General features: G+C 38.8%; 1 protein-coding gene across 3 annotated transcripts in view; it reads left to right on the top strand.

Annotated features, from left to right (window-relative positions):
- The window catches only part of spsb1 (splA/ryanodine receptor domain and SOCS box containing 1), a 72245-nt gene that overhangs the window by 14004 nt on the left and 44214 nt on the right, over nucleotides 1-14027 (top strand). For all 3 annotated transcript variants that reach the window (XM_052105780.1, XM_052105779.1, XM_052105782.1), the window contains exon 2: nucleotides 9645-10517. In XM_052105780.1, coding sequence (XP_051961740.1) covers nucleotides 9824-10517 — 694 coding nt within the window. In that variant the 5' untranslated portion in view covers nucleotides 9645-9823. The remainder of the gene's footprint in view (nucleotides 1-9644; nucleotides 10518-14027) is intronic.

Here is a 14027-nt window from a genome sequence, read left to right as displayed (position 1 = left end):
ACTTTCACAAGGAACCCAAGATGTTACTTAATGGAGGAAAAAACCTTTTGAGAAACCAGATTCAGCTGGGGAAGCCAGTACCCTTCTGGCTACACAGTATGAATATAATGCCATTTAGTAATCCATAGGGCTGGGAATCATAAGAAATTTAACTATTCCGGTTCCAATTCCTCTTAATGATTCCAGTAACGATTTCAATAATTTTCTTTTGGTACTTTTGAGGAAGAATTATGTGATTTTACTAATTCTCATCATTAAATGAATACAATTATTATTGTATTTGCTGCCCTTTGCCACACTTTTGCAAGTTCTATTGTGCAGTTAAATATTTATGCCCACACAATAAAATAACACTTTACAAAAAGGTTCCATTTGTTAACCATTATTTAACATCGTTACTGTTGTTAATATGAACTTTAATGTTAGTTACAACATATTCCATTACATTTTTAAATAAAGTTGTATAAGTTAACATTAGTTAATGCACTATGAACTAACAATGAACTATTGTTTTGCTGTAACACATCAGTAATTAAGCTAATGAGTGAAGATGCAGTGCCTTTATGGCTAAAATGTAATTGCTGTGATTAGTGTTAATGTGACCAACATTCATCATTTAAATTAGGATCTTTGCAGAATAGCGCTGAGAGTGACCCGAGATATTGAGAGCACCTGGAGATTCTGCATGTTTGATTGATATGGCGAGTGAGCATATTGAAGGGAAGTTACAAAGCCTTTGTGTGAACTTTGTCAACTTAAGTGAGACCTTACGCACAGCTGGTGCAATCCTACCCAGAGCATTAGAATAATTCTTTCGGGAATCTGACTACATCTGTTTCGCGATGTTTATTCAAAAGAACAGGCTCGTTTTAATCTTTCAGGTAAAACATGCAGACAGAATTAATGTAAAGATCCTACAAATGGGACAGGATGTTCTAGTCATTCAACAACAAATTGGTTGGTAATATTTTTTTTTTTTTTTTTTAACTGGGGTGCTTTAAAGGGATAAATTGAGAGATTCAACTTTTTTTGTAACGTATAAGTGTGCTGACAGCACATTGCATTGTGTTTGGCTACTATCAGGGTAGCAAATTTAAGTTTAGTCTTAAATCATCATTAAAGCATTGCTTGTGTAAAACTTCACTGCATTTATCAATAAATTTTCATTTCAGTCATAATTAGACTTTATATTGTCTACTAAAAGCAATTTTCCCGTTATAATGCATAGTTAACAGGTTAATTTGTGAGGTGTTAAGGACAGTATTTTTATGCTGTTGCAGATTCTTCTTTATGGTGTGATGTCTGACTGACAACGGATTGCTTATGTTGTACACCCACAATAATTTTGCAATTACGCATTTTGAAGCAACTCCAAGCACACTGGTTGCACTGAAGCACATGACTGAGCTTGGGCTGTGCATAAGCAGTGCTATGCCCGATGTTGGACCATCTCTTAAAAAGGATGTCAAATTATTATTTTTTTTGTTTTTTTCTCCGACTAATCCAATCATCTGACTCTCACTCCATGGCATCCCTAGTGGCAGGATTGAATTTGCACTGGAATTCTGTAGTGTTGAATAGTAGACAGCCTTTTTTGGGGGGGGGGTGGGTATGCAACCTACCAGTTAAGAACCAATGTTTTATAACAACTTTGATAAACAGTTTGCACCGGAATAAAAACTTAAAGGATGAAATTTCTTTATCTTCTAGATTTTAATCCATCCCTTGGCTGAACATTCTTGCCATTTCTTTCATCAACCTGTGCTATTTGTCTGCCATTTTTACCCCATCTGCCCACTGTCTGAATGGAGCATCTGTTTTGACATTTGGGTTAACTATGATTTGTCATCTACTTTCTCAGTCCTGCTTTGCCCTTCACTCACAGTTGCTTGCAGTGCCAGATGCCTTGGCTTCATGTTTAAAAACTGAAAGTGTGGTGTCTCATGTTGCGATTTACATTCTGCGTGTTTGAGGGTGATGATATTGACACTAGAGGCATAATTAAAGCATCATCTGCTTTAGTTATCGTGGAAGGCAGGCTTGTGACTCCCATCTTTTCTCATCTATTTTTGATAAAGTCAGGTAAAGGGTTGCTTAAACCGATGGTTCACCCAAAAATTAATTCTCATTTACGGTACTCACTCCATGCCATCCCAGATGTGTATGACTTTCTTCTACAGCACACAAAATATTTTAGAAGAATATTTCAGCTCTGTAGGAATGCAAGTGAATGGTGATCAGAACTTTTTGTAGCTCCAAAAATCACAAAGGAAACAGAAGTAATCCATAAAACTCCAGTGTTTTAATCCATGTCTTCTGAAGCGATATAATGGGTATGGGTGAGAAACATTATATTGCTTCTGAGGACATGGATTTAAACACTGGAGTCATATGATTATTTGTATGTTTCCTTGGTGATTAGACCTTGAAGCTCCAAAAATCACAATTCACTTGCATTGTATGGCTCTACAGAGCTGAAATAATCAAAAAATCTGTGTTCTGCTGAAGAAAGTCATGCAAGTTTGGGATAGCATGAGGGTGAGTAAATGAGAATTTATGTTTTGGTGTTCTATCACTTTAATCTATATGAAATTTACTTAATGCACATATTTGGTCCTATTGTGCATTATTCATCGGTGCACATTGTGTTCTTTTATAAACGTGTAATTTAATTGCTTCCCCTCTGAAACAACTTTTTGGCTTGCATCACCAATCCCTCCCCCACAAACACTTGGCTCCATTCCGCTACGTCACGCCCGCTTTTCACAATCTAACCAATTCTTGATTTGATAAAATCAAATCCCACTCTACTTCTCAATGAACATCCTGTTTCACTCTAAAATGCGTCAATGTGGTCAAACAGTATGTGCGATGCAAATCTCATTGAGTCAAACAAGCACTGAACGTGCTCAGCCCTAAGTTTTTTTTTTTTTCCTCAGTTTTTCTAACCACGTGTATTTGAATGCGGCTGCGCCTGGAATTATTTGCACAAGTGTGTCCACAAGGTGGCAACTCACATTTGAGACATTGTTGTCACAAAGCACGATGTAATTGCGGCTAAACAACAGGAGACCAAGGTAAAAACGGTAACTGTGGATCAAGGTCCGGAAATACCTGTAATTGTATAACTAGAGTCTGAAAGACTATAAAGGGATCTTTATGGGTCTAAACTCCTGAAGAGAAAGTCCAGTGTCTGATTGGCAGTTGTAGGTGTTTGGAGTCATATGGAGTATACTTAAATTTAGACACAAACAGTGAGCATCTGCACACAGTCGCACATGAGCCCGTCAAAACTATAGAGTACTTTGGGCTTTACAGAAGTAAAATGTGTTGTGAACACTGTGCCACATTGACTTAAGGAAATTAAAGTTGGAGATAAAGATCTGTATCCAAGTAAAAGAAAGGCCAGCAATTTGGGAGATCACAGATTTTACAAGGGCAAGAATAGTCTAGGGAAGCCCAGTTTAGCATAAGTGTTAAATGTGGACTCAATGGTTAAGACAAAAGCCACCACTGTTCCCCAGGCCTGACAAATCCCCAGAGCCCCCTCCGCATTTCAATCAGCTCTACATGGGGAGGCAGCAAACCAGCTGCGAAGCCCCCTCCCATAAGAATCAAAATAATGAAAATACATAAGTCACCATCATATGACATGCCTGGCAGTATCATGCACAAACACTAGACAAAGAATGAACACATTCATGCAGAATGGTGTTGCCTCACCAATGTGATGTGACATCTCATTTAAAATGGCCATCGCGTCATCTTGGTAAGAGGCTGTTGTCTGTGCAACATGGTCCTTTGCCATGGTGCCTAATTGCTCCCTGCAAAAAGAGTGTGCAAATTAACATGTTTCCTACTTTCTAAAGGTTGGACAGCCGTTGAAAGCTATATTGTTTGGCATTCACAAACTTGCCACCCACTTCTTGGTGTTTCTCTGCCTCGGGTAGGCCAGCAACGGAGAGGCGTGACCCGTTTAAAAGGTTGTTTACTTGTATCGGAGAAAGGGCTAAGATGCTCCTCAATGAACTCTTGTCTACAATTCAATTACCCTTGGGCCCCCTCAGCAGCTTCAGGTTTCATTCATATTTATGCTGTATAGTAAGAACAAGACTTGACTTTATCTTTTTTTTTCTTTTTTTATTATAATTTTTATGTGTGTATATATACATGTATAAATGACTGCACCAGTTGATGGATATCGGATTTAACAGGGATGTAATTTGGAAGGAAATTTATTACATTTGAAACTAGGGGTGGGTAAAAATATTGTTTTACCTATTAATCACGATCTTCGTTTGAATGATCTATCAATTCTTAAATCCCAAGATCTGTCTTTCACTCAATGCGCAACCATCTGCTACAATGAGAGGAAATCGTCGCTCTCATTTGCAACCAAATTTTTTGCTATGCGTCTAAAGTGAATATATTTGGCAACTGAGTGCTAAATGTTTTCATTTCACTCACCAGTAGTTGTGTAGTTAAGTCGTGAAGTGTTCAGCAGTGAGATACCTTTTATGGCGCGTGGAGTGTAAAAGTTGTTCATTGTAATATGTGTCCAAGATGAGATCCGTTTGTGATTGAATACTGTCTCTTATACCCTTTCTGTTCTTTACAGTCAGTTGTTGATCAACTTTTTAAAAATTCTAATTAAGAGGATGTTGTTGTTAATTACTGGGCGATATTATGATATATATCGTGGCAACGATATAAAGTGTCAGTTGATCGAGATTTTGCTATATCATGTAAATCGCAATTATGTAAAAATATCCATGTGCGCAGTGCAGGAGCATCTATCAGTGGCCTTGCTTCACGTGATTGTGAAACCAAGCTTGAGCGGGGAATAAGTTGTGGCTGGTAAAATCTGCTCACGCTGGTTTAGTGGCAGATTCAGTGGCAATAGCAAGAATTATGCAGATCAGGCAACGGTGCAAACGCGCCCACAATCTTGTTGCGGATTCTTTACAATTCTGATTTTGCAAGTTGATTGTGAGAGCTCTATAGCAGAGGATGCAGTCCACCGTGATCTTGACACACTGTTCCGGGACCAGTGGCGTGCCGTGCATTTAAAGTCTAGGCCTTCAGTGTGATTCATGCCATTTAAGAAAACCGTTTCACAATGAATAAGACACCCTATGCCTTTGGTTATCGTATATTTAACGCAGCTAACTAGTAATGCCAATTGACATTTTAAAAACACGTCCATGCACGAAAGCCAGAACTTGAAATGACACTTGATGCTCAAGCAAGCTTCATTTTAGCTGCAGCATGACTGATGTGAAACGAACAGACATTCAAAAACTCTTCTAGGGAGTTGACTCTCATTAGAGATGTCTCCTAGCAACCCAACTGATAAACAATGCTGCAGCACTAGCATATGTGCTTCAGGTGTACGATTATCAAGAGATTGTTTTATGCACCCGTTTCTGCACGTGTTTGTTAAACGAGCTTTAATATCATGCAATGAGGAAAAACTCATTTAGCGATATTACTTAATAAAGTGAATGTTTATCACTTACTTTGTATGTCTCCCTGAGTGTCGACATTGTTTTTGTGACATCATGCCTCTGATCAGAAGAACAGAAATATGCCATTGAGCAACACTTTAATTTAAATGTATAATTTTTTAATTATAACAACTGAGCAATGTATGCTTAAAGTATTTTTGAACACTTTTATATAAGATTAAGTTTTTACCAAGTACTAAAAAAAAGCCTAAATAAACAAGCATACAATAGAATTAATAAAAAACAATGTGCAAAGTGCTCTTATTAATAAAGATGCATATTGCCAATTTTCTTCATGATAAGAAATGCATGGTGATATAGATATTATGATTAAGTTGCGAGCAACCGCATTCTAATCGAGCTGCATTTAGCGTGCGCGCTTGAGGGAGGAGCGACCGAGGCAGAGTCCCTCTCAGCCGGGTACAGTTTCAATCTCTCCCCCTGAGATCGGGACATTCGCGCAACTCCTAGAAGAGGCACCGACCACACACAGAAATGCCAGTTTCTGAGTTTATAGTTAACATGAGCTGCTTCTTTTTATCATTCCATAATACTTTGGGATCTACATAAAATAAAGTTTCGAGTGCATCTGGACTGATCTGTGTAATTCTTCCTCCATTAGGCGTGAATTGCTCACATGATATCGTTACAGTTTAATGTGATTTCATGTTATGTTAAATGAGATCAAACGGCTATTCGACAACGAACATTTTTCTCAGCAATTTTGTATTTTCGACAATGTCGACTAAACGTTTCAGCCCTAATGCAAATGATAATATGCTTTTAAACTCACCTGCTTTATTAGCTTGAGTAAATCCGGGTGTCTGTCTTTAAGTTTGATGTGTTCCCTCCTATCGTCATAAAATTTGCGACAGCAGCGTTTACAAACAGGTTTTTGCTGATCTGTGTTTCTCTTTTCATCAGCCTCAAATTACCTGGCTTTTTCCACTTCATTTCGACATGATTCAGTTGAGGCTCAGCAGCAGCTTTGCCTGTCGTCATCTTTTGCTTGTTGTGAGCGTTCGAAAGTTCCCGCCTCTGCATGGGTACCGGGTGTACTCGGTACCCCAGTACCTTCAGAAATTCTGGTATCGTAAATAAAAAATATTTTGCGTACCAACTTGGTACCGGTATTTTTGACAACACTACACTGAATACTCAATCAGCCTAATTTACACTTGGGAAAACTTCTGATGTTGCTATAACAATGCAAAAAGCACTTACCAATTTTCTTGAAGTGAAAATCAGCTTGATCTTTTGCTCTTGAAATATGTACATCACTTAAAGCATGATTGCATCACTCAAGGCCAGCTTGAAGGCCTCGACCGGGACATCCTAAAGATCACACCCACCAAGAACAATTAAATCAATCTGATTGGCTGATGAATCTGACTTAGTTGCTTATTAATTTGCACTTGAGGGATTCTGTGGAAATTCTGAAGACCTGAGGGGGGTGGAGCTCAGACTTGCGCGGCTTCAGTCTTTGGGCATACGATTTTTGTGAAACCGTTGTCACCCTTTGCTTGTAAGCATCAAGGAATACATTCTGACTGGATTAACTTAGATTTTGTCTTTGAAAGTTAATTAACGGTGGAAAGCGACTAAAAATACATCGGCAAAAAGGTGATCGAGGATGAAAAATATTTTAGGCCAGCAGAGAAGTCTTTGCTGGCCCTGAGAATTCGCCACTGTCCGGGACACTGCATGTGAAGAGATGATTTCGGTATCTGGATCAGAGGTGCGCTTTACTACACCGCACATCTGTAATTCTCCATTTGATTGCTAATATAATCATTTGAAAAGTCAAGAAAATGAAGTGGAGCTTGTTAAAACCGTTGTTGTACCATCTTTTATATGTAAACAAAAGGGACATTTTATATATAATCTAAATAAACCCATATGAATCTATCGAATCTGAATCAAACAGAGCTTGTGAATCTAAATTGAATTGGGAAATCTTTATCAATACCCAGCCCTATTTGAAACCAGGGCATCGGGTGGGGATTTCACACACAACACTGGTATGTCTAGTCTCTACGTGTGATTAATTTCCTGCTTAGCCTATTTTGCCACTGACCTTGTCTGGTGGAACATTGCCGCCTTAAATTTGCGATTATCCCTGAAAACGACTCTGCTCCATATGTATTTTTATAGCCAGACATTAATTTATTTTCCTGTTATCTTCAGACTAGACGAGCTTAAGAGGAAATGGCTTTTTTTTTCCATCCCTTATTTCATATTTTTAAAGAGCATTGTATGAAGAAGTCAACAAGGCGGTGGGGTTGTGGGAAAGCTGTAGAGATTTATTTCTCCTCTGTCTTGTCATGTGATGCAATGGGACTCTGAAAAGAGCCTTGGACCAATAAACTGCTTTGTAACAAACACAAGTGAGGCATTGAGCATGTGACTGACAGAATATACTGTTGCTGCACTATTAATAGTCCACTGTTCTCTGAGTTTGTGGTGAAGTGTATTTATTTAGCTTTAACTGTGAGAGAAGGCATTCAGTGCATTCCAAACAGAATAAATGATGGCTTTGCAGAGCAATTGGAAGGGAGAGCAGTCATGGCAGCCATGTTTTAGGGAAATTACAAACTATCTCCAAAAAAAATCTAGTGTGTTCCGAATGACTTATTTTTGTGGTCTACACCTTTTTGATCCAAGTTGTGAAATTATGTAAAAATCTGAAAATAGCAGAATCTTTTCCATCACGTGTGTGTGCATGTGAACAAAAATTTAAGTTAAAAAAATAATGCAAAATGGAAGTTTTAGCCACTGGATAAGGAGCTGTGGCTCTTGTAAATGTAGCAGGCCTAAATAACTACTTTTTTAGAGCGTGTAGAAACCAATGCTCTGACGACCGTTTGTCAACAATCTGCGCAGATACCTTATGAATGGGAGTGACCGTGTGTCAAGTCCTGGGAAGTATTAAGGTAGCCAATCATTTTGATGGCAGGATTTTCTGTGTTGCTATTCAAAGTAGGATGTGGGATTTTCCTACTTTATATATCTGATCTCCAACCATAAAAGCATTCCTTTTCCAGATGCTCTTTAAGACGGCATGTAAAGAAGCAACTGCAACTCCCATTCCCATTAGCTTAGCAGGGGTTCGATTGATAAACAATTTTGTAATGCTAGCATTTGCGCAGCAGGTGTACGATTATCAAAAAAGGATAATTTACCATGTTTTGTACACCTTTGTAGGCGTAGGTTAAACTGTTTTAATATGTAATCTAGGAACCTTGACTCATGGACTACTTTATTAAAAGTGAATGTTTCACATGTTTTGCTTGTATCCCTGAGTGCTAACATGTTTGTATGACGTAACGTACCTGCATCTCACAAGTTTTCAAGTGGCGTTCCGTTGCACTTTTCCTAGTAAGAAGTTGGAAACTGACATCAAGTTTCTGGCTCCAGCTTTTCCAAATGACCAGAACATGATATGAGATGCCATGCAATGATATTATGCTTTTTAATCAGGTTATGGGTGAATTCGTATGAATTCAGTCATATGAATTGTATTTTATGCTCATCTAGGAATTCATTTGGTAACTGTTTCCATCTTAGTTCATGTGCATGTCGTCTTATTGTGAGGTAGAATGTTTTTTTTTCTCAAGCGTGTGTGTTCATTGTGCGCACAATTTGGAAATTTAACTCGTACCTTGGTGATTTCATCCAGCAAATGCTATGGAGGGTTAGTCCTTCAAAGGGAATAAACCATAGGAATGATACATTCTGAATGGAATTTATCCACCGTCTTGAGTTTGTGCTCGCAAAAGCCTAATAAAAAAGGATGTTATTAATAAATTGCATAGTAGCTTATTGCAGAGACTTTTAACACACACAGAACTGTGTTGTACTGACCGATTTCCAAAAACAAACATCAGCTTTTCTAACCCACATGATACACGTGTCCAACTTGGCTTTCATATCCTACTTTGTTTACTAGAGTTCATGCAGCATTGTGGTGGGAAAGGGAACCGGACAACCGGTTACAAATGGAACCACAATGTTACTTTTTGTATATTTCTTGTTTTCTAAATTACATTGTGACATGGAAAAAGGCAACAGTAGCAGCATTGATTTGTCAGTCATTAACGGTTGTCTCTTGTTTTTATCTCCCTCTAATCTCCCCAGGTGAGTTTAACTAGCAGCTGCAAACCTGGTTTGACCTGGTTTCCCAGCAACCACTGACCTAAAAACAGCCGCCTTGGCCTTCTGATTTGCGGAGGGGCATAGTTGGAGTGGACCCTGACTGCCCTCTATTTCTGATATTCAGGGAGGGGGAACGAGGCGCTATTAAATCCACCCAGAGCATGGGGCAGAAGGTTCCGGGAGGCATAAAGACTGTGGACATGCGGGACCCAGCATTTCGGCCTCTTAAGCTAGACCTGCAGGCCCTGGACTATACCAAGCCCTCCCGTCTGGATATGTTGTTAGATATGCCACCAGCAACGCAGGGTGTTCAAGTGCAGCACTCGTGGAACAACGATGACCGATCGCTCAACATATTTGTTAAAGAGGAAAATAAACTTATATTCCACCGGCACCCGGTAGCGCAGAGTACAGATGCTATCCGGGGCCGGGTGGGTTATACACGGGGACTGCATGTTTGGGAGATCAGTTGGGCCATGCGCCAGCGGGGTACCCATGCTGTTGTTGGTGTGGCAACTGGAGAGGCCCCATTGCATTCTGTAGGATACACTGCTCTTGTAGGAAACAATAACGAGTCTTGGGGCTGGGACCTGGGACGCAATAATCTCTATCATGATGGCAAGAACCAGCCCAGTAGAACATATCCAGCTTTTCTTGAGCCTGATGAGACCTTTATTGTCCCAGACTCGTTTCTAGTTGTCCTGGACATGGACGAGGGGACTCTAAGTTTTATAGTTGATGGACAATATTTAGGGGTTGCTTTCAGAGGACTCAAAGGGAGAAAGCTATACCCCGTTGTGAGTGCTGTGTGGGGACACTGTGAAATCAGAATTCGGTACATCAATGGTCTTGATCGTAAGTACTGTCTTTTACGTTTGAGTGTACTGAATGCTGCCTGTCCATTATCCATGGTATCGGAACAATCCAGTGTTTCAACGGTGTAGTTGGGTACATGCAGGCTTCTCTTGAATAACAAGGTTTACTTTGGTTTGTTAAATATTAAGTGTCCAGAGCTTCTGTGTCTAATGGAAGGCTTTTTTTTCCCTCATCCATTAATTATGTGCAGCCAGCTCCATTTACCTGATGAAGATCATGACCATGACATCACTAATTATCATGTGTCCCTAACCCAAACATTTTCTTATTCACTTACCTTGATGCCATTCCAGATTGTCTTTCTTTAGCAGAACACTAAGAATTTTAGAAAAAATGTTAAATCACTGTAGGTCCTTATAATGCAAGTAAACTGGTGCCATCAGACTGCTGGCTATTTGATGATCCAAAAGGCAGCATTAAGGCAGCATAAAAGTAATCCACTCGACTCCAGTTGATCAATGTCTTCTGAAGCAAATCGATAGATTGGAGTAAGAAACCAATTGATAATTAAAACATAACTTTACATTTTCCTGCCTGCAGTCGACGCATTAGTGATACAAGCGCTATGGCGCTTTCATGCGAGAAGACTGAAGCGTGCTTTGTATACAACAGAGGAAAGAATATCATGCGAGTTTGTTCATTTCAAACAGCATCCCAGCGTGGCAGGAAGCAATGATTTTAAAGTTAAACTTTTTAACTATCGATTTTGCTTCAGAATACTTAAATTGATCAACTGGAGTCGTGTGGCTTACATTTATGCTGCCTAAAGCATTTTGGGCCGTCAAATAGCCTGATAGCACCAGTTTACTTGCATTATCAGGACCTACAGAGCTTCAACATTTTTCTAAAAATTAATTTGTGTTCTGAAGACAGTCATGCACATCTGGGATTGCATCAGGGTAAGTGAACTTTTGGGTGAACAATTCCTTTAATGGCCAACTAGTTTTCCAACAATCGACTAGTAGGTGAGAGGGGTAAATTTAGTTATACATGCATTTTAATAGACTTCCTTATACATTTAATTTGGGATATATTTAGCAGTGGTGCTTTAATTCAGGTTTTTTTTTTTAACTGGGTTCCGGGGAACCCGGAGGGTGCGAGAGGGTCTGTGGAGAACGTTCTTAAATGTCAAGTAAAAGTTTATATTATCTGAATTTGACATTTTATTGCCAGTTTAGTCAAAATGTTTCTCTTTAGGTTCACACATTTACTCTGTTATTGGGGGGGAGATACTGTTAATGTACTACAGAGTAGGATAAAAAACTAGGGATACACCAAATATATGAATTTTTGGCTGACACTATATTTATTGCCCTTTTTACTCACCATATTATGTAAACATGTACAAAAAGGTAAGTTTGTTTATTATTATTTTTTTTTAAACCATAAATAATTGCCATTTGAACATGGATTGGATCTTTTGAACACATGTCAGGCCAGAGCCTCAGTGAAAGATATATACAAGATAATGATGTAGGAGAAAAATGTTATTTTACACTTCTAAAAAATTTTGGGCACTTCTGTTTTTGCAGTTATAAACAATAGAGTAGATTTATTATATAGGAAACTTTTAATAATCACAAAGTATGACCCCAACTTAAATGTATAAAGTGATTGTCATATATATATATTGGGCCTACTTCTGTTGAGTCAGTCGACCAAGTTTTTTTGGCAGCAAATTACACTTTAAACTAAAGCAATAAAATTACAAAGTGATTAAAAAAATCTTATTTAACAACCTCCCCAAATCCAAAGATTTACCATCTCCAATGGCTCTGTTTGCCATCACGCAAACATCCATCAACAATTGGAAAATTACTAGTAGCCTACAGATAAAAGAAAATTATAAATGTAAAAACAATAATAATCAAAATAATAAGCCTAAAATTCCCTTGTGCTCCCAAAATAATGCTGCCGAATTTGTGTCCGTATTGAGGTTTGGTAATAGTTAATGCTGCCTAAAATACTTTAAATCGACTGTTTTAAAGACACTGACCCCCAAGTTGCTCCCTTTGAATGCCGCTAAGGTTAAAAAGGCGCTATATAAGTGCAGACCATTTACAATACATGCCAATACGTGGAAATAAAGCGAACTAAACTCGCCGCAAATAATTTGCAGCATTCTCATAGATGACATTATCCTTGCAAACAGTTTTAAGATGATTGAAACAGAGAAAAAAAAGAGCAACTCTTTACATGCTCTTCTTCCTCAAGACCGGTTTGTCATGCTGCACACCCCTGAAGAAACAGCATTTACGGCTTTTCTTTTGTCTGTTCTTAAAAATATAATACAAATTTCAAGTGCCTTTTGTGGCTAACAGCATTTCTTGTCATGTCACTCTGAAACGTCTTACAGGTCGCCCATCTGTTGCGAGTAGATGAGCAAAATTACCCGCACATGAAATACATTTGGTCGAGGACCTTGCAAACTGGATTCAGCCTTGTTGCGTTTTGCAGGTGACCGGTGCTAGTTTCACACCCTGGCCATGGTTTAACATATTTGCCGACTTCCCAGATCCATGGTTTTGCCATTTCCCGATATTGTCAATCATTATTTGCTCACAATTGGCATAGAGATCTTTGTAAGACATCGTTGATATCCATTTACATCATCCTAACAATCACATTCACTTTTGGTTTTCACAGTTTAAAAGTTGAGGGCTTTTAAAAGATCATTCAAACGTTCAAATAAGAGCTAACCTTGAAACTAGTTGGTGAGAAATGCCTACTCTTAAAATGTTTGAACATTAGTTGCATTTAAATTTGTGCTGCTTTTGCATGTAGCAAATCTGACTCATTTCCTCAATCCAGTAAGCTGTAATGAGTCAGTTCTGGAGGACATTCTTTGTGACGTTATCAATCTGTGGGAAGGGGTAGACTTGCAGCTGTCCGTGTGAAGGCCAGACATGACTGCTGTTGAGTAACCCACCCTGCTCTCTGTGGAAACTGTCTCCTGGCTGCTAATGATGTTCTGTCCAATGGAATACACGTTTTATCAGCCTGATGTTTTGCATACCGTCAGATGATAAAATGGCTCTTAAAAGTCTGCCCTGGGTGAACCATGTGTAGGAACATTTAATGAATGTCTGGCTTTGGAAGGGATTGGTACTGCAGCTTTAATGCATTACATCAGTTCAGGACACAGGTGTTCCCATTTTTGGAAAGGTCTCATCTCCTTTGTGTGTGAGAATAGTAGCCAAAAACTTACTTCGGCCTCATGACTCCCAAGACCTTGGCTCCCCTTTGCATTTGTCTTGTGTCAGTGCCTTTACTGCATTCCTTGTCTTGGTTACAGTCAGATGAGGTATAATTGGGCTGTTATTTATCACTTATATCATTCTGTTTTGTTTCCCCAGTGTCTCGTTTACAAAAGTGTGTGTTTTATGAAGTAATCGCAACATTTGAGCAGGTGGTGGTGGATGAAATTCTGAAATGTGTAGCACTTGGGGTTTGTTATGACCGAACTAAGAGGACCTGTGGGTGAACTTG

The sequence above is a fragment of the Xyrauchen texanus genome, chromosome 35 (assembly GCF_025860055.1).
Source record: "Xyrauchen texanus isolate HMW12.3.18 chromosome 35, RBS_HiC_50CHRs, whole genome shotgun sequence".
Classification (NCBI taxonomy): Eukaryota; Metazoa; Chordata; class Actinopteri; order Cypriniformes; family Catostomidae; genus Xyrauchen; species Xyrauchen texanus.
Note: the sequence above shows the minus strand (reverse complement) of the source record. Positions and strands in the feature narration are given on the sequence as shown.